The 21,592-nt window shown below is 35.7% G+C and overlaps 1 protein-coding gene across 1 annotated transcript; it reads left to right on the top strand.

Moving 5' to 3' along the window:
• The first annotated feature begins 490 nt into the window (after positions 1-490).
• On the top strand, positions 491-16,545 carry DUSP5 (dual specificity phosphatase 5). The gene is made up of 4 exons (XM_053692753.1): positions 491-1,047; positions 9,054-9,190; positions 13,119-13,338; positions 14,534-16,545. The coding sequence occupies exons 1-4, from the start codon at positions 684-686 to the stop codon at positions 14,932-14,934; spliced, it is 1,122 nt and encodes a 373-aa protein (XP_053548728.1). The 5' UTR covers positions 491-683; the 3' UTR covers positions 14,935-16,545.
• Positions 16,546-21,592: the final 5,047 nt, after the last annotated feature.

The raw sequence follows: 21,592 nt of genomic DNA, 5'->3' as shown, positions 1-21,592 counted from the left end.
GAACATGAGCCAGTGACTGACAGCAAGCAAACGGGACATGAGTGTGTGAGTAACACCAGATCACAAACAGGAAGTCTGATGTGACCAGAAACACCCGGAAATGAGCGTGTGGCTGATAGAAAACCCTGCAAGGAGCCGCAGTTTATTATATAAACAAGTAGCTGTATACAGGGGTTTGTGATGTCAGACGGCCGCGGTAGAGGGGTATATAGTGAGGGTCGCGGTAGAGGGGTATATAGTGAGGGTCGCGGTAGAGGGGTATATAGTGAGGGCCGCGGTACCAGGGTATATAGTGAATCACACGGCTGGGGTATTTTTGCTGAATACAGGGACTAGAGAACTCGGTGATTCATTCAGTAAAGCAGAACACGACCTACACCTCAGCAGCTTCCTTCATGAATGACTTGCCATAGACTCCTCCCTCGTGGGCGGGGACTCGTACACACATAATAGGAGGCGGAACCTCAGACATAACTATGAATGAAACAGGTCGGAGTCGTCACTCTCCTAATATGGGCTTTGACGTCACGGCGGCCTGACCAATCAGACATCAGATGTGACTGCGGGATCCCCCAGGCGGAAGCGCCGTGTAGTGTGCTGCTGTTGGAGGGATTTAAAGCTCCGGTGCTGCGGTACTGACGGCCATTTACCGGTGATCGCGCCGTGTGTAGGACCTAAGCAGAATGAAGGTCACATCAATAGAGTGCCGGCGGCTGTACAAGCTGCTCAGGAAGGAGCTCTCCCGCTGCCTGGTGCTGGACTGCCGGCCCTATCTGCCCTTCTCCTCCTCTAGTGTCCGAGGATCTCTCAATGTCAACCTGAACTCTGTGGTGCTCCGCCGGGCTCGGGATGGCGCGGCTCCTCTGCACTTCGTGGTACCGGAGGAGGCGGCCCGTGTGAGGCTGCGGGACGGGCAGGTGTCAGTGGTGGTGGTTCTGGATGAGAGGAGCCAGAGGTGGCAGAAACTGAAAAAGGAGAGCACGGCTCAGATCGTGCTTAATACCCTGGGCAGCCTGCCCTCCGGACCCAAGATCTGCTTCCTGAAGGGTAAGGGCACTGCCTAGAGCCTGTGGGATCTACTGAGCCTATGGATTATAGAACATTGTAGGGAAAGGGATTACTGGATCCGCTATTGTTATAGGCTGTCATTGTACTGTGGGATCTAAAATAAGTCATGATGTAGGATGGTAACGTATCATGTGATTCATAAGATTACTGATATGTAGACTATATAGCTATACTGATATGTAGACTATATAGCTATACTGATATGTAGACTATATAGCTATACTGATATGTAGACTATATAGCTATACTGATATGTAGACTATACTGATATGTAGACTATATAGCTATACTGATATGTAGACTATATAGCTATACTGATATGTAAACTATATAGCTATACTGATATGTAGACTATATAGCTATACTGATATGTAGACTATATAGCTATACTGATATGTAAACTATATAGCTATACTGATATGTAGACTATATAGCTATACTGATATGTAAACTATATAGCTATACTGATATGTAAACTATATAGCTATACTGATATGTAGACTATATAGCTATACTGATATGTAGACTATACTGATATGTAGACTATATAGCTATACTGATATGTAAACTATATAGCTATACTGATATGTAAACTATATAGCTATACTGATATGTAGACTATATAGCTATACTGATATGTAGACTATATAGCTATACTGATATGTAGACTATATAGCTATACTGATATGTAGACTATATAGCTATACTGATATGTAAACTATATAGCTATACTGATATGTAAACTATATAGCTATACTGATATGTAGACTATATAGCTATACTGATATGTAGACTATATAGCTATATTGATATGTAGACTATATAGCTATACTGATATGTAAACTATATAGCTATACTGATATGTAGACTATATAGATATACTGATATGTAGACTATATAAATATACTGATATGTAGACTATATAGATATACTGATATGTAGACTATATAAATATACTGATATGTAGACTATATAGCTATACTGATATGTAGACTATATAGCTATACTGATATGTAGACTATACTGATATGTAGACTATATAGCTATACTGATATGTAGACTATACTGATATGTAGACTATATAGCTATACTGATATGTAGACTATATTGATATGTAGACTATATAGCTATACTGATATGTAGACTATATAGCTATACTGATATGTAGAATATATAGCTATACTGATATGTAGACTATATAGATATACTGATATATAGACTATATAGCTATACTGATATGTAGACTATATAGCTATACTGATATGTAGAATATATAGCTATACTGATATGTAGACTATATAGATATACTGATATGTAGACTATATAGATATACTGATATGTAGAATATATAGCTATACTGATATGTAGACTATATAGCTATACTGATATGTAGACTATATAGCTATACTGATATGTAGACTATATAGCTATACTGATATGTAGACTATACTGATATGTAGACTATATAGCTATACTGATATGTAGACTATATAGCTATACTGATATGTAAACTATATAGCTATACTGATATGTAGACTATATAGCTATACTGATATGTAGACTATATAGCTATACTGATATGTAAACTATATAGCTATACTGATATGTAGACTATATAGCTATACTGATATGTAAACTATATAGCTATACTGATATGTAAACTATATAGCTATACTGATATGTAGACTATATAGCTATACTGATATGTAGACTATACTGATATGTAGACTATATAGCTATACTGATATGTAAACTATATAGCTATACTGATATGTAAACTATATAGCTATACTGATATGTAGACTATATAGCTATACTGATATGTAGACTATATAGCTATACTGATATGTAGACTATATAGCTATACTGATATGTAGACTATATAGCTATACTGATATGTAAACTATATAGCTATACTGATATGTAAACTATATAGCTATACTGATATGTAGACTATATAGCTATACTGATATGTAGACTATATAGCTATATTGATATGTAGACTATATAGCTATACTGATATGTAAACTATATAGCTATACTGATATGTAGACTATATAGATATACTGATATGTAGACTATATAAATATACTGATATGTAGACTATATAGATATACTGATATGTAGACTATATAAATATACTGATATGTAGACTATATAGCTATACTGATATGTAGACTATATAGCTATACTGATATGTAGACTATACTGATATGTAGACTATATAGCTATACTGATATGTAGACTATACTGATATGTAGACTATATAGCTATACTGATATGTAGACTATATTGATATGTAGACTATATAGCTATACTGATATGTAGACTATATAGCTATACTGATATGTAGAATATATAGCTATACTGATATGTAGACTATATAGATATACTGATATATAGACTATATAGCTATACTGATATGTAGACTATATAGCTATACTGATATGTAGAATATATAGCTATACTGATATGTAGACTATATAGATATACTGATATGTAGACTATATAGATATACTGATATGTAGAATATATAGCTATACTGATATGTAGACTATATAGCTATACTGATATGTAGACTATATAGCTATACTGATATGTAGAATATATAGCTATACTGATATGTAGAATATATAGCTATACTGATATGTAGACTATATAGATATTCTGATATATAGACTATATAGCTATACTGATATATAGACTATATAGCTATACTGATATGTAGAATATATAGCTATACTGATATGTAAACTATATAGCTATACTGATATGTAAACTATATAGATATACTGATATGTAGACTATATAGATATACTGATATGTAGACTATATAGATATACTGATATGTAGACTATATAGATATACTGATATGTAGAATATATAGCTATACTGATATGTAGACTATATAGATATACTGATATGTAGAATATATAGCTATACTGATATGCAGACTATATAGATCTACTGATATGCAGACTATATAGATCTACTGATATGCAGACTATATAGATCTACTGATATGCAGACTATATAGATCTACTGATATGCAGACTATATAGCTATACTGATATGTAGAATATTATTTTATTATGACACCCGGAGACATAGGTGATGTATGATCTCCATAAATATAACACATGCATATAGTTAATTAATATTTAATTAGATGTTCTGTAAGCAGTGGTGCCATTTTGCTGTATATAGTGTTATTTGTAGGGATAAAAAACTGACACAAAATAAATGTGTGCTGAGGTCTGGGCTGTGTTTTTAATTATTGGAATTTTTATACAGTGGTCATGGGACGAGTAATGTTACAGAATATTACTATACCTTAAATAACGATGTCAAAATATTTATATATATTATCTCCTTATGTTTTTTTAATTTGGTTTAAGAACTGAGAAGAGTTCCGCGTTTTGCCCTATAAAATATCTATGTAAAGGTAAATAGCGTTGCACCTTTGGCTAATGAAGAGCAAACTGTCGCTGTTCCTTGCTTTATTGTCCCTTATTATTTGCCCCAAGTGGGAGGTTACCGGGCTGCGCAGACGTTATACGTTTATTTACTAATTCTTTTATGTGATCATGGAGCATTTTGTCACCTGGGCACATTCCTTTAGCTTCAGAGCACACGCTAGAGGGACACTTGCTAATGCAATAAACCCCCTGTGGGGCTGCTTCCCCTGCCCGGATGTGGATTATTTCAGCGGGTTACTTGCAGGGCACGTCAGTCTATCCGGGACTGTCACTTCAGTAATGCAAATGTCCCCAGTATCATGTAAATGTGACCAAGCAGGAACTGCAGTTAATCAGCATCCCAAATCCTATGGGGAAGTGGTCTAGAGTTGTACTTATCTAAGTTCCTCTTTGCTAATTAAATAGAGAAACAAAGCAGTGCAAACACACTGTGTGTATAATAAGAACCTTATGGAGGTATATAAACATTTTCTTCAATTATTGCCTTATCTAATCTCATAATTCTGTATGTTTATTGTATGACTATAGATAAAACACATAAAGCAGTGTAAATGCACTGGTGTGTGTATATTAGTAGCATTGACTCTATATGTTTATTGTATGACTATAGATAAAACACATAAAGCAGTGTAAATGCACTGGTGTGTGTATATTAGTAGCATTGACTCTATATGTTTATTGTATGACTATAGATAAAACACATAAAGCAGTGTAAATGCACTGGTGTGTGTATATTAGTAGCATTGACTCTGTATGTTTATTGTATGACTATAGATAAAACACATAAAGCAGTGTAAATGCACTAGTGTGTGTATATTAGTAGCATTGACTCTATATGTTTATTGTATGACTATAGATAAAACACATAAAGCAGTGTAAATGCACTGGTGTGTGTATATTAGTAGCATTGACTCTATATGTTTATTGTATGACTATAGATAAAACACATAAAGCAGTGTAAATGCACTAGTGTGTGTATATTAGTAGCATTGACTCTATATGTTTATTGTATGACTATAGATAAAACACATTAAGCAGTGTAAATGCACTGGTGTGTGTATATTAGTAGCATTGACTCTATATGTTTATTGTATGACTATAGATAAAACACATAAAGCAGTGTAAATGCACTGGTGTGTGTATATTAGTAGCATTGACTCTGTATGTTTATTGTATGACTATAGATAAAACACATAAAGCAGTGTAAATGCACTAGTGTGTGTATATTAGTAGCATTGACTCTATATGTTTATTGTATGACTATAGATAAAACACATAAAGCAGTGTAAATGCACTGGTGTGTGTATATTAGTAGCATTGACTCTATATGTTTATTGTATGACTATAGATAAAACACATAAAGCAGTGTAAATGCACTAGTGTGTGTATATTAGTAGCATTGACTCTATATGTTTATTGTATGACTATAGATAAAACACATAAAGCAGTGTAAATGAACTAGTGTGTGTATATTAGTAGCATTGACTCTGTATGTTTATTGTATGACTATAGATAAAACACATAAAGCAGTGTAAATGCACTGGTGTGTGTATATTAGTAGCATTGACTCTATATGTTTATTGTATGACTATAGATAAAACACATAAAGCAGTGTAAATGCACTGGTGTGTGTATATTAGTAGCATTGACTCTATATGTTTATTGTATGACTATAGATAAAACACATAAAGCAGTGTAAATGCACTGGTGTGTGTATATTAGTAGCATTGACTCTATATGTTTATTGTATGACTATAGATAAAACACATTAAGCAGTGTAAATGCACTGGTGTGTGTATATTAGTAGCATTGACTCTATATGTTTATTGTATGACTATAGATAAAACACATAAAGCAGTGTAAATGCACTGGTGTGTGTATATTGGTAGCATTGGCTCTGTATGTTTATTGTATGACTTTACAGATAAAACACATAAAGCAGTGTAAATGCACTAGTGTGTGTATAAGTAGCATTGGCTCTGTATGTTTATTGTATGACTATAGATAAAACACATAAAGCAGTAACTGCAACTAGTGTGTGTATATTAGTAGCATTGACTCTATATGTTTATTGTATGACTATAGATAAAACACATAAAGCAGTGTAAATGCACTGGTGTGTGTATATTAGTAGCATTGGCTCTGTATGTTTATTGTATGACTATAGATAAAACACTTAAAGCAGTGTAAATGCACTGGTGTGACTGTGTGTATATTAGTAGCATTGGCTCTGTATGTTTATTGCATGACTATAGATAAAACACATAAAGCAGTGTAAATGCACTGGTGTGTGTATATTAGTAGCATTGGCTCTGTATGTTTATTGCATGACTATAGATAAACACTTAAAGCAGTGTAAATGCACTGGTGTGACTGTGTGTATATTAGTAGCATTGACTCTATATGTTTATTGTATGAATATAGATAAAACACATAAAGCAGTGTAAATGCACTGGTGTGTGTATATTAGTAGCATTGGCTCTGTATGTTTATTGTATGTCTATAGATAAAACACATAAAGCAGTGTAAATGCACTAGCGTGTGTATATTAGTAGCATTGGCTCTGTATGTTTATTGCATGACTATAGATAAAACACTTAAAGCAGTGTAAATGCACTGGTGTGACTGTGTGTATATTAGTAGCATTGGCTCTGTATGTTTATTGTATGACTTTACAGATAAAACAGTGTAAATGCACGTGTGTTTGTGTGTGTGTATATATTAGTAGCATTGGCTCTGTATGTTTATTGTGTGACTATAAATAAAACACATAACACAGTGTAAATGCACTGGTGTGTGTATATTAGTAGCATTGCCGCTGTATGTTTATTGTATGACTATAGATAAAACACATAAAGCAGTGTAACTGCACTAGTGTGTGTATATTAGTAGCATTGGCTCTGTATGTTTATTGTATGACTTTACAGATAAAACACATAAAGCAGTGTAAATGCACTAGTGTGTGTATATTAGTAGCATTGGCTCTGTATGTTTATTGTATGACTTTACAGATAAAACACATAAAGCAGTGTAAATGCACTAGTGTGTGTATATTAGTAGGATTGGCTCTGTATGTTTATTGTATGACTTTACAGATAAAACACATAAAGCAGTGTAAATGCACTAGCGTGTGTATATTAGTAGCATTGGCTCTGTATGTTTATTGTATGACTATAGATAAAACACATAAAGCAGTATAAATGCACTAGCGTGTGTATATTGGTAGCATTGGCTCTGTATGTTTATTGTATGACTTTACAGATAAAACGCATAAAGCAGTGTAAATATACTAGTGTGTGTATAAGTAGCATTGGCTCTGTATGTTTATTGTATGACAATAGATAAAACACAATCCAGTGTAAATGCACTAGTGTGTGTATATTGGTAGCATTGGCTCTATGTTTATTGTATGACTTTACAGATAAAACACATAAAGCAGTGTAAATGCACTAGCGTGTGTATATTAGTAGCATTGGCTCTGTATGTTTATTGTATGACTTTACAGATAAAACACATAAAGCAGTGTAAATGCACTAGCGTGTGTATATTAGTAGCATTGGCTCTGTATGTTTATTGTATGACTTTACAGATAAAACACATAAAGCAGTGTAAATGCACTAGCGTGTGTATATTAGTAGCATTGGCTCTGTATGTTTATTGTATGACTTTACAGATAAAACACATAAAGCAGTGTAAATATACTAGTGTGTATATTAGGAGCGTTGGCTCTTATTTTTCTACCATTATTGCCTTTGTTTGGCTTATCCCATATCACATAATTCTGTTGTGTTTATCGTATGACTTTATAGCCAAAACACAGAATAAAGCAGTTTATATGCTACTGTTGTGTGATAAGGATCATTAGTAAGATATGTACAAATGTTTTTTTTCTATTGTACATTTTCCATTGGCTTATCTGAAGTCACATAATACTGTGTTTACTTTCTAATATTTTAGGGAAATTTAAGACCTGTATACATTGGTAGTTTATGTTATATACATAGCTATAATTGGCATGTGCCTAAAAATAAAACAAAAAAAGAATCTGTCTTTAGCATGACTCACAAGCACCCTCTACCCCCACATCCTGTGGCACATACAATGCAGAGAATATTTCAGCACCCGCTGCCAGTTTCCTTATCGCTACTTCACCTTATTTACGCCAACAGCTCTTATCCCCTGAGCCCTGATTAGATCAGAACATATGGAGAGGCAGCACTATGACAGAAATATATTTGCCTGGAAGATATAAGATCCCATGGGAAATGATTATTTTAGATCCTATGGTCACCCCTTGGTATTCTGTATTATAAATAATCCTCACTTGACATGCTGAGAACTAAGACTTCTGCTTTATAATCACTTGTCTATTTATAATTTCCCAGTGTTATATAACTGTACTAGTATTTAACAGGCCAGGTTTAGGTAACAGGATTTACAGTTTATGATGTTTAAGAACAATTAAAACTTGTACAATGTAATTAAGCACAAAATGTTTATTTGCAGGAGGATACGAGTCCTTTCACTCTGAATACCCAGAATGTTGTGTAGATCAGAAAACGTTTACTCAGGAGGAAAATGAAACTGACCAAAATCTCATCCTTTGTGAAAAACTGTCTTTCCAAAAGCCGTCATATGATCAGGTAATTTGAGGGGAAATTGGTTTACCCTGACGAGCTCAATTTAATTTGTTTGGTTTTGTTGACATGAATGTTATCCTTGGGAAATATCACATGCATCTCAGCTCTGCAAGATCCTGTTTATTTTCTATTAAGGACTCCTTTATTTTCTCACACCTCCCCCTTTTTTGTGTTTATAGTTCTTGTATAAAGGAGTTGGAGATTTTTTGTTTAGACTTCACCATTCAGAATAGCTATGAAACCCACATTTTTTATTTTGTGATTCAGACAGCGCACACCATTACATTTTTATTTTGTGATTCAGACAGCGCACACCATTACATTTTTATTTTGTGATTCAGACAGCGCATACCATTACATTTTTATTTTGTGATTCAGACAGCGCACACCATTACATTTTTATTTTGTGATTCAGACAGCGCATACCGTTACATTTTTATTTTGTGATTCAGACAGCGCATACCATTACATTTTTTACTTTGTGATTCAGACAGCGCACAACATTACATTTTTATTTTGTGATTCAGACAGCGCACAACATTACATTTTTATTTTGTGATTCAGACAGCGCACACCGTTACATTTTTTATTTTGTGATTCAGACATCGAACACCGTTACATTTTTATTTTGTGATTCAGACAGCGAACACCGTTACATTTTTATTTTGTGATTCAGACAGCGCATACCGTTACATTTTTTATTTTGGGATTCACACAGCGCACACCATTACATTTTTTCCCCAATTTTCTTCTATAATCAAATTTGCTTTGTTCCCATATTTTGTGTTGGAGATACCCTAGGTAGGCATCTAGAGCACTACATGGCAGGAAATAGCGCTGCCATCTAGCAAGCTTGCAAATGGATAACATTCTTGCAAAACTGCTGCCGCATAGTGCTCCAGAAATGGGCTTGCTTCTGAGCATACATCCCTACCTTTCAACTAATAGATACCAAGAGAACAAATTAAAATTTATAATAGAAGTAAATTAAAAAGTTGTTTAAAATCACACGCTCTACCTAATTCCTGTAAGAACAAAATTTGGGTTTCATAAGCCTTTCAATTGTGTGTGTGTATATGTATGTGTATATGTGTGTATGTGTGTGTGTGTATATGTATGTGTGTGTGTGTGTATATGTATGTGTGTGTGTGTGTATATGTATGTATGTGTGTGTATATGTATGTATGTATGTGTGTGTGTGTATGTGTGTGTGTATATGTATGTATGTATGTGTGTGTGTGTGTGGGTATTATCTTTACCTCTGTTGTATCATGTCTAGATTACTGGGCATATAAAAAGCATTTTATTGCAGTAATCGGGACAACTAGCAGATCTGATGTTTGGGGAACATAGAACCCCAATGAACAAACTGGATATTGTATGCATTGGGCTTCTCAAATCCAACCTGACACTTGAAACAGTAATTACTGAACCACCTAAAACAATGCTGCTAGAGAGTAGCAGATGGAAAGTAAAACATTCCGTGACAAACTGCGGAAGCAACAATCCTTCTTGCTGTGCTTTCTTCTCCTTTCAAGACAGAAACACCTGTAGTCTACTACAGTATTTGTTTGGGATTGGCTGTGAGTAGACGTTTATGTGCACACGGGCCCCCTAGCTGATTCCGGAGCAGGTATCTTGTGCACACTTGTTAAGGAAACAAAGTGTCCGAGTTAGCTCTCACAGCTACTAAAATGACAATAATTAAAAGAAATGACGCTATGTATTCTTTGTAAACCAATTTCTACCGTTAAATTTTAATGTGCTTTTTAATTTGGGTGCCAATTGGGGTGTAACACATTGCATAGCCATCTATTGCTGTCCATTCTGGCAGTTAAGGAATATTTGTATTTAGCCTACAAAACAGGTGAACAGATGGCTTTTTTAATCTTCTTTCTTTGCTACACTTATGATATAAATTAAGGCTAAATCACAAACCCTAGAGGTTTGTGAAATAATGTGTTATGTTTGCCTTAACACCAACGGGTTAATAGTCATTAGAGATCATCTTCCTGCTTAAAACCTTGGGCCATTAGTTGGATTTTGTGCAGTAAATAACCCTGTTTCCGGAGATCAATAAGAAGAATGCTTGGCTGTTTTAGCCATTGAAGATTTCCTGGTGTCTCAGCTTGTGTGACCTTAGTGGGGAGATGGACTGGAAACAGGAGATGGTTTTCAAAGGAAATTGCTTATGAGTCTAACTCATATCTTGTGAGCTTAGAAGTGGACTCTTTGTGCCTTAGGATAAATTCATCTGTAATTACATCCCCCACACGCTCCTCCTCAAACTAAGGAAAGACACCACACAATTATGAATTATCATGTTTGGAATTTATTAATTATTCTACAAACCTTTATCAGCTACAACAAATGCAATAAAACAAGGATACAAACTGAGACAACTGATTTTAAAGTCTTGTATATAACATGGATTTTTCAATATAGAAATTGGTTTTCCAACTGTAAACACACAAGTGAAAATCAAATACATATTTAAAAACATATCTATAGGTATATAAAATGTTATCTGAAATGCACATCAGAATATATATATATATATATATATATATTTTTTTTTTATTTGCATGTGTATTCCAAAAAAATATTTTACTAGTATTTGAGATACCACGTATGTATGACCTTTTAAGTTTACAATTGGAATTTGATCTAGCGACATTTTTGTTGCCCATTTCAGTGCGAAAAAAATGTTACCTTTTATGCAGTGTTAGCCAGTCCTTCATGACTACAGTTTTTGCAGCCCTTTGTCATATTTGACACTGTAACAGTAGTGGGGATAAGAGTCTGTGAAATATCTTGTGTCAGGCTTTTAAAAGTACAGCCGGAAATTAAAGCATTAGAGATGTAGTGTGTACACTGTAGAGACTGACTCATCCGTATATCCTGTGGCATTTTAAGATTACCTTGAGCAAAATAGTGATTGTGGTTGCATGGGAAGAACATCACTTTTGTCTGTTTTTTTATGATAACAAGCTCTGTCTGAATAAAGCAACAGTATATATTCATAGTAGAAGAAAAAATAATTAACATAGTGTTTTTTTTATTTACAAGAAAATAGACTTGCATATTTATTTCACTATTATTTAAACTAAGCTATTGTGTTTTTTTTAAATCTCTACATACCTTTTGATTTTGTTAAATGACCCTTTAAAACTTTATTGAAGCTTCAGCATCTACAATGTAAATATTTTATATCTATTTCATGTAATTAAATCGTTTCTGGGAATTATACATTTACATATGCTGGCAGTCATGTCATGTTGACACCAGTGGGTGGTTTTGTACATCTTGCTTCATACATGTGGGCATGAATATGGGAGGTCTGTGTGGGCCGTTGCTTGTGATTCACTGGGTCATTGAGCCAAAGAGTAGAATGATGTATGAGCTGGCCTATGTATACATTTCTTTTTCACAGTTGCATTGCTCAACAAATGAAAACATTTCAGTTGAGTTGTATGTATTTTTTTCAGTAATAAAATAAAACCAGTGTTTTATATATGTATTCATTTCTGCTTTTTTTTTTTTTTTATCAATTGTGGTACTTATTTTACTTTACGTAAAAAAGAAAAACAAATACACATGACATATATGTTTACAACTATCATTTCCCATACGATATAACATAACACAATATAAACTCTCACTTTTCAACACGAGTTAAAATAAAAACAAAATGTAATTAAATCCTCTTTTATATAATACTCACCCTTATTCCAAACCTCTTGGAAATACATTAAATTATAATGTATAAACACAAACATGTATAATACAATTTACCATTATGATTTATTTATTTTTGAGGCTCAAAACATTTAACAAAACTTGTATGGCTTGTTTCTTCTATTTAAATAAAAAAAAACTTAAAATATATATTTAAATAAATAACAATCGTGTTTTTTAATTTTATTTTTAGGGCAGTCCTGTCGAGATTCTTCCATTCCTCTACCTTGGCAGTGCCTATCATGCTTCCAAATGCGATTTTCTCGCCAACCTTCACATCACGGCCTTACTCAATGTCTCAAGGAAGAGCTCGGACTACTGCATAGACCAGTACAATTACAAGTGGATTCCAGTTGACGATAACCACACAGCAGACATTAGCAGTCACTTCCAAGAGGCCATAGATTTTATTGGTTAGTTTCAATCTCCTCAAAACAATTTCACTTAAATGGACATAGAAACAATGTAAAAGTTACACAATATTTTAATTATTTTTATATAATAAAATGTTAAGTAAAAGCTGCTTAAACGAACAGCAAGTGCAACTTCAATACATAGGTATGTTGCTCACTGCCTGATTAGATAATTTTCCACAGAAAAAAAAAGATTAATTCAAAACCGGTAGATAGAAAAAAATAAAAATCCTGCAATACATTTTCATTTAGGTGAAACCGAACAAATGTTTTTGAGTACAATTTGATTTTTTTTTATTTTTTATTATTATTATTATTATTATTATTTTAAAGGTTTGGCCATCTGCATGGGCCACGTATTTGGTGTTAATTGATATTGGAAACCGATATTACATATTTAAGGGGGCAGGATGGCACAGGGAATACATTTCTTAGCCTGTGTAGTACTCCGGTTTACTCTTTAATCTCTCGGTTTTACTCTCTAATACAGTCTGGAAATTACAGCACTCAAGGTTTATTCAGGGTTAAAGGTGGGAGTTTAACAAATATGGGCACTTTACAACAAAGTGAAATGAAATACATTAAAAGAACCAGATGGACACGCTTTAATAGTAATAGAAACACAAACATGAAAGGGAGTGGCTCTTAGTAATGTTAAGTAAAGATGGCTTTGCTGTTTGTCCAGGGCTTCTACAGAATGCCTCTGGGAGTATAAATAAAGGGAACAATCTTGTAATTAGAGGGTTGTCTACCATGGGTAGCCAATTTGTCTGGCAGCATCAGCTAATTCTAGCAATCAAGTTCTTTTGCAGTATAATCACTTGACTATAAAGTGTGCTTATGGGATTTTTTTTTTTTTTAGAATTCCTGTTTTATAGCTACTTTCCTCTCACGGACAGGAATTCTAGTTTGCTAACTCTTCATTCCTTTATCTCATTTTTTCAAATTTTTTTTTCTTTTGCTTTTTAGTAATTTTATATGCATATAACTTTTTTTTTTTTATTAAAATGTTGTTTACAGAACAAGGTTTCCAGATTTAATAATACATTGGTTCTTTGTAAATGATATATTTATTTTTTTAAAGAGTATTTTGTACTTTTGTCCCCAACAAAGGCATTAACTAAAGATATAATAACTTTTAATGTGATATACAATGCTAGCATTTGTTTATAATATTATTGCATGTTCTGTGCAGATACTGTGAGACGCAGTGGCGGAAGGGTCCTTGTACACTGTGAAGCCGGAATTTCCAGGTCTCCCACCATCTGTATGGCATACCTCATGAAGACCAAACGAATACGCTTGGAAGAAGCATTTGAGTACATTAAACAACGCCGAAGTCTCATCTCTCCCAACTTCAGCTTCATGGGCCAGCTATTGCACTATGAGTCTGAAGTATTTTCTTCCAAAACAAACATCCCAGTGGTTTCATGTAAAAGAGACAGTGTTTCCTTCTTTGCTGAAGAGATAAACATTGGGAAGAGCTTTGAGGGCTCTTGCTTCACGTTCCCAACTTCTGTGTTAACACCTGTCCCTCTTCGATCACCCGTCCATCAGCTAAAACTCAGCCCACTTGCAGCCACCTCATCCTGTTAGCACATATGCTTTAAAGTGGACAATAAGTGGTTAAACCATTTTTTTTTCTTGTGCAATAGTTAAAACGATGTATTACTATTCTGTGCAAAGCCAAACCAGTCAAGTACATAAAGCTACCCAGTCTGTTTAAATATAGGCAAACACTTTTAACTACTGCTATTAATGACTATAACCATACCAAATTCTTTGTGGTTTTTAGGGCAGCCTTGTGAAATGTGCTGTAGCAAAGATAAAATCCTTGTCTTGAGTGTAGGCATGTATGAGCACAGCAACTGTAGAGCTTGCATGTATGTTCAGCTCTATGTTAATGTTTGCAACCCTCACTGGAGCTGGTTTATAAGCATTGCTCTCATTTACTGCCTGTGATGCAGAGAAATGTCCTGTGAGGATTGCGCCTGTTACCTTCACATTCCAGGGTCATTGAGTACTAAGAATTAACGCAATATGGGGAAAAAGTGTTATATATTTAATATATATATTAATAAAGCAAATAGCACTGAACCAGTTATAGATTTAGTTCACAAATGTCTTGTGGTCTGTAGCTAATGTGAAAAGCACATGTACACTTTTTTTTTATTTGGAGTTACCATGTGATGAGAACATTCCTGCCAGCTTTGCCATGTGAAAAGGGTGGAGGTACACCCCTCCCATCTATGCCCACGGCATTTTGTGCACTTTCTGAAGCTTATTCTGAGTAAAAGTGTCATTTAGTCCTTTCAAAATCCAATGCACACTGTACACAAAAGCTTTGAATAATTATATTATGCTCTCAGGGTGAGTGCACTACAGGATGTAGCGAATTAAAGTCATGTCTCCAATCCATTAAAATCTCTATATGAATATAAAATAACAATGATTGTCTCTGGACTTTAAATGGGTTTTGTTAACCTCAGCGGAAGGACATTTTAAATAATTGTGAACAGTGTCTTTCACAAAACCTATTGAATTTGCTTTGCACCTGCATATCTTACAGCTAATTGGTAACACATATTATATAATTTATGGTTGGTTTACTTCTTAGAAGTAGTTTTACAAGGTGTTTAAATGGTTCAGGTGAAAATTCTCATTGTTTGAAAGCTTTGAATGTCAGAGATTCAAATATAATGTTGTTCCAGTGTAATATTTTTATTTTTTTGGAGGGTGGGTGGGGGAAGCCATGTTGTCTTTGTGAGGATTTTTTTCCAAGCCCTACATTTTGTGTAATTTGTACATTGGGTAACAGTGTGGCTGGTCATGGCAATGCACAGAAAGAACCAAAAATGATGACAAAATTAAACAGCAATCTCCTGTTCATATACATCGTCGTATAACCTGCTTATAAATGCCACGGAGATAGCATTGAAAGACTCCAAAACATTTTAGCACTAGTCTGTTGCAAGACTGAAGTTGTCAACACTGGATTCTAAAAACATGGCTGCTGACTAAATATTGCACACATTGCAGTATCCTCCTGCAACAAGAGGTGAAAGGATAATGTATGTCTTTTTTTTTTTATATATCTCTATTTTACAGGGTATAACGCAATAATTTTCTGAAATGTGTTTATTTTCAATGATGGTTGAAAATAATTTTTTTTATTGTGCTAATAAAGTTTTTTTTATTTAAAAAAAAGTGAGTTTAATAAGAAATTGAAACACAACAAAGGATCTGAAAAGCCTTTTCATTTTAAAGGGGCATTTAGTCAAAATTTTAAATACACAAACATTTAAAGGGACTTAAAACCCCAACATTTTCATGATTCAGATAGAGGGGCCGATTTACTAAAGCAGTCAATGCTGCTTATTCCACGCAAGCCTTCAGCGTCGGAATCAGGAGTTAAGAAGCAGCGTGGTTCGCTACAGCAGTTCATGTCCGTCCGACATTTACTAAATCCGCCCCAGAGCATTCAATTTTAATCATCTTTCCAATTTACTTCTATTATGTACTTTGCTTTGTTCACTTGGAATCCTTTGTTGAAAAGAACACCTAGGTGTAGGCTCAGGAGCTGGTAGCTAGCTGCTGATTGGTGGCTACCTGTTGTCATTGGCTTGCAGATGTGCTCAGCTAGCTACCTGTAGTGCATTGTTGCTCCTTAAATAAAGGATACAAATAAAATAAAGCAAGTTGGAAAGTTGTTTAAAATTGTACGTGGTATCTGAATCTTGCACACTACTTACAGGACATAACTTTTGTGTGCCTTGTGCACATTTTACAGCTTGTGACTATTCCTACAGCTGGCAGTGGCTCACATTCGGTCAGTGCATATGTGATGTATGACACTGCCCACCCACTGAACCCACATGAATGCAACTGCACAAGACGTATGCAAGTATGCTCCACAAGTCGCTCGCACAGTAAAATAAATAAATAAATACACAATCAGTTATTTAGCTCTGGATTTCAAAACGCTTTTTTTATTTATTGAGGTTGATCAGTAAGGTTACAGACAGTTTTACATCCTAGTAACCCAAGCAGTGTAAGTCACAATGCATGAAAGTGATAAATGAAATTGCACAGCAAACCAACATAACACATCTCGTTGTAAACCTCTGTTTATACCAAATACACCCTCTTTAATGTTGCAAGGCCACTCTTGGGCCTTTCCACACCCTAATGCAACAAATTAGATGATTAATGTCCAAATTTGTAATAACCAGTGACCTGGTTAAGAACTCTGATAATCACTTTGTAATAACCAGTGACCTGGTTAAGAACTCTGATAATCACTATTTGTAATAACCATTGACCTGGTTAAGAACTCTGATAATCACTATTTGTAACGTCAAGGAGACGAGACAAAAAAAAAAGTCACATATAAAATAAAAAAAAGGAGAAAAAAATAGAAAATAATGTAAGAAAAACAAGTAGCCACCAGCAAACTTGTCTCAACCTCACCCCTGTTGCTCATTCTCAAGTGCCTCTGTCCATGATTCCCAGCACACCCTGATATATCTTGGGCTAGGCAAACACCCTTTTCCATTTTAGCAGAGTAGACTATTTGGCAAAATGTTGGGGGATGCTGCTCCTGTGATGCTCTCACTATGCCTGTAGCACAGAGATATGTGTAAGTAATATTTTCTGGGACAGGGGCAGTAATACAACATCAATATTAAAGAGATCTACTGCTGGTGACTGTGACACACTCATTCCCGAATAAGAGCAGAGATTGAATACTCTGTCCCACACGGGAGTCAGTCTGAATAAGGCCCACCCCACATGCAGGCCAGAACATACTTCCTCAAACAGCCTCCATTACCAGATGAGTGATTGTCTGAAATGTTAAATAGCCTAAACAGTGTGAGATGCCAGCACAATAGGATTTTACATCAGTACAATGAAGGACCCTTTATATCAGGAAGATAGTCATGGGGGTCTTAATTTAATGCTCTAGAGTTCAGACTGCTATCTGCAACATCCTGAGAGAGAACATTGTAGTGCATGGGAAAAGGTCAAACTATGGGTCCAGTAGCCCTCCACCTATTCTCCCACTGAGTAGAGTTCTTCAAAGCTTACAATACAGTGAGATAATTTCTTAAATTGATTTATATATATATATATATATATATATATATATATGTATATATATATATATATATGTATGTATTGGTGGAAAAATATCACTATGGTTTACTGGTCAGGAATTAAAAGCTACTAGACCAGAGGGAAAAAGTTACTATTCCACTCAATGTTAAAGATAGGAAAAATTCAAATTTCTAACTCGACTGCTGCAATTTCGAAGTAGCACTTGACTAGTGGACCACTGGAAATTTCAAGCCATATGTGTGTGTGTATGTGTATATATATATCACGTCCGACATTAAGCACTGCATTACAAACAAACAAAAACTGTACAAAGAAATATTTTCATATTACTTAGTCATTTTGTGAGCATAATTTACTATGTTTTTGCAAACCACGAGCAGTTCAGGATACACCCCTTAAGCCCAGATGAATCCATGTCCTCGTTCTCTGTCTGAAGAATTTTCAGAAGTATTTTACACCAAAAGCTGTATAGAATTAAGTAATTCATGTAAATTGTAAGTTTTGGTGTTTTTTTTAACATGGGGTTGTATTTTTGTTGTATCGTCCCCTTTAATTCAGAAAATTCAGTTGTTGGGTTAGTAATTAATATTAGAAAAAAATGAGTTGATTAGAGCACCGGGTAATGAAGTCAGGTAGCCTTTATTGTGAACAAAGCTACAGCATAAAAAAACAGAATTTATGCTTACCTGATAAATTTCTTTCTCTTGTGATGTATCGAGTCCACGGATTCATCCATACTTGTGGTATATTCTCCTTCCCTACAGGAAGTGGCAGAGAGAGCACCCACAGCAAAGCTGTCTATATAGCTCCTCCCTTAGCTCCACCCCCAGTCATTCGACCAAAGGCTAGGAAGAAAAAGGAGAAACTATAGGATGCAGTGTTGACTGAAGTATTTTAAATAAAAATATACTACCTGTCTTAAATAGACAGGGCGGGCCATGGACTCGATACATCACAAGAGAAAGAAATTTATCAGGTAAGCATAAATTCTGTTTTCTCTTGTAAGATGTATCGAGTCCACGGATTCATCCATACTTGTGGGATACCAATACCAAAGCTATAGGACACGGATGAAGGGAGGGACAAGACAGGTTCCTTAAACGGAAGGCACCACTGCTTGTAGAACCTTTCTCCCAAAAATAGCCTCTGAAGAAGCAAAAAAAATCGAATTTGTAAAATTTGGAAAAAGTATGAAGCGAAGACCAAGTCGCCGCCTTACAAATCTGTTCAACAGAAGCCTCATTTTTAAAAGCCCATGTGGAAGCCACTGCTCTAGTAGAATGAGCAGTAATTATTTCAGGAGGCTGCTGGCCAGCAGTCTCATAAGCCATACGGATGATGCTTTTCAGCCCAAAAAGAAAGAGAGGTAGCCGTAGCCTTTTGACCTCTCCGCTTACCAGAGTAAACAACATACAATGAAGATGTTTGACGGAAATCTTTAGTTGCTTGTAAGTAGAACTTTAAAGCACGGACCACATCAAGATTGTGCAACAGACGTTTTTTCTTTGAAGAAGGATTAGGACACAGCGAAGGAACAACAATTTCCTGATTGATATTCCTATTAGAAACAACCTTAGGAAGGAATCCAGGTTTGGTACGTAAAACCACCTTATCTGCATGGAAAATAAGATAAGGTGAGTCTCACTGTAAAGCAGATAACTCAGGAACTCTTTGAGCCGAAGAGATAGCTACTAAAAACAGAACTTTCCAAGATAGAAGCTTAATATCTATGGAATGCATAGGTTCAAACGGAACCCCTTGAAGAACTTTAAGAACCAAGTTTAGGCTCCATGGCGGAGCAACAGGTTTAAATACAGGCTTGATCCTGACCAAGGCCTGACTAAATGCTTGAACGTCTGGGACATCTGCCAGACGTTTGTGTAAAAGAATAGACAAAGCAGATATTTGTCCCTTTAAGGAACTAGCTGATAATCCCTTCTCCAATCCTTCTTGGAGAAAAGACAAAATTCTAGTAATCCTAATCTTACTCCATGAGTAACCCTTGGATTCACACCAAAAAAGATATTTGCGCCAAATCTTATGATAGATTTTCCTGGTGACAGGCTTTCTAGCCTGAATCAGGGTATCAATGACCGACTCAGAGAAACCACGCTTTGATAGAATCAGGCGTTCAATCTCCAAGCAGTCAGATGCAGAGAAATTAGATTTGGATGCTTGAACGGACCTTGGATTAGAAGGTCCTGCCTCATTGGCAGAGTCCATGGTGGAACAGATGACATGTCCACCAGGTCTGCATACCAAGTCCTGCGTGGCCACGCAGGCGCTATCAGAATCACCAAAGCTCTCTCCTGCTTGATTCTGGCAACCAGACGTGGGAGGAGAGGAAACGGTGGAAATACATAAGCCAGATTGAAGGACCAGGGCACTGCTAGAGCATCTATCAGTACCGCCTGGGGATCCCAGGACCTGGACCCGTAACGCAGAAGTTTGGCGTTCTGTCGGGGCGCCATCAGATCCAATTCTGGTGTGCCCCATAGCTGAGTCAGCTGGGCAAATACCTCCGGATGGAGCTCCCACTCCCCTGGATGAAAAGTCTGACGACTTAGGAAATCCGCCTCCCAGTTCTCTACCCCTGGGATATGGATTCCTGAGAGATGGCAAGAGTGATCCTCCGCCCATTGGATAATTTTGGTTACCTCCATCATTGCTAGAGAACTCTGTGTTCCTCCTTGATAATTGATATAGGCTACAGTCGTGATGTTGTCCGACTGAAATCTGATGAATTTGTCCGCAGCTAGCTAAGGCCACGCCTGAAGCGCATTGAATATCGCTCTCAGTACTAGAATGTTTATCGGGAGGAGAGATTCCTCCCGAGACCATAAGCCCTGTGCTTTCAGGGATTTCCAGACTGCACCCCAGCCTAGCAGGCTGGCATCTTACTATGAGCCACTCTGGCCTGCGGAAACATTCCCTGAGACAGGTGGTCCTGAGACAACCACCAGAGAAGAGAATCTCTGGTCTCTTGGTCCAGATGCAGTTGAGGAGATACATCTGCATAATCCCCATTCCACTCTTTGAGCATGCATAGTTGCAGTGGTCTGAGGTGTAGGCGGGCATAAGGAACTATGTCCATTGCCGCTACCATAAGTCCGATTACCTCCATACACTGAGCCAC

This window comes from Bombina bombina, chromosome 9 (genome assembly GCF_027579735.1).
Source record: "Bombina bombina isolate aBomBom1 chromosome 9, aBomBom1.pri, whole genome shotgun sequence".
Classification (NCBI taxonomy): Eukaryota; Metazoa; Chordata; class Amphibia; order Anura; family Bombinatoridae; genus Bombina; species Bombina bombina.
This window is presented reverse-complemented; position numbering and strand designations above follow the sequence as displayed.

Excerpts from the sequence above, each read along its gene's own strand:
- DUSP5 (XM_053692753.1), top strand. The coding sequence starts at position 684 with ATGAAGGTCACATCAATAGAGTGCCGGCGGCTGTACAAGCTGCTCAGG. Across the intron at positions 1,048-9,053 it reads CAAGATCTGCTTCCTGAAGG|GAGGATACGAGTCCTTTCAC; the intron begins GTAAGGGCACTG and ends GTTTATTTGCAG. Across the intron at positions 9,191-13,118 it reads AAAAGCCGTCATATGATCAG|GGCAGTCCTGTCGAGATTCT; the intron begins GTAATTTGAGGG and ends TTTTATTTTTAG.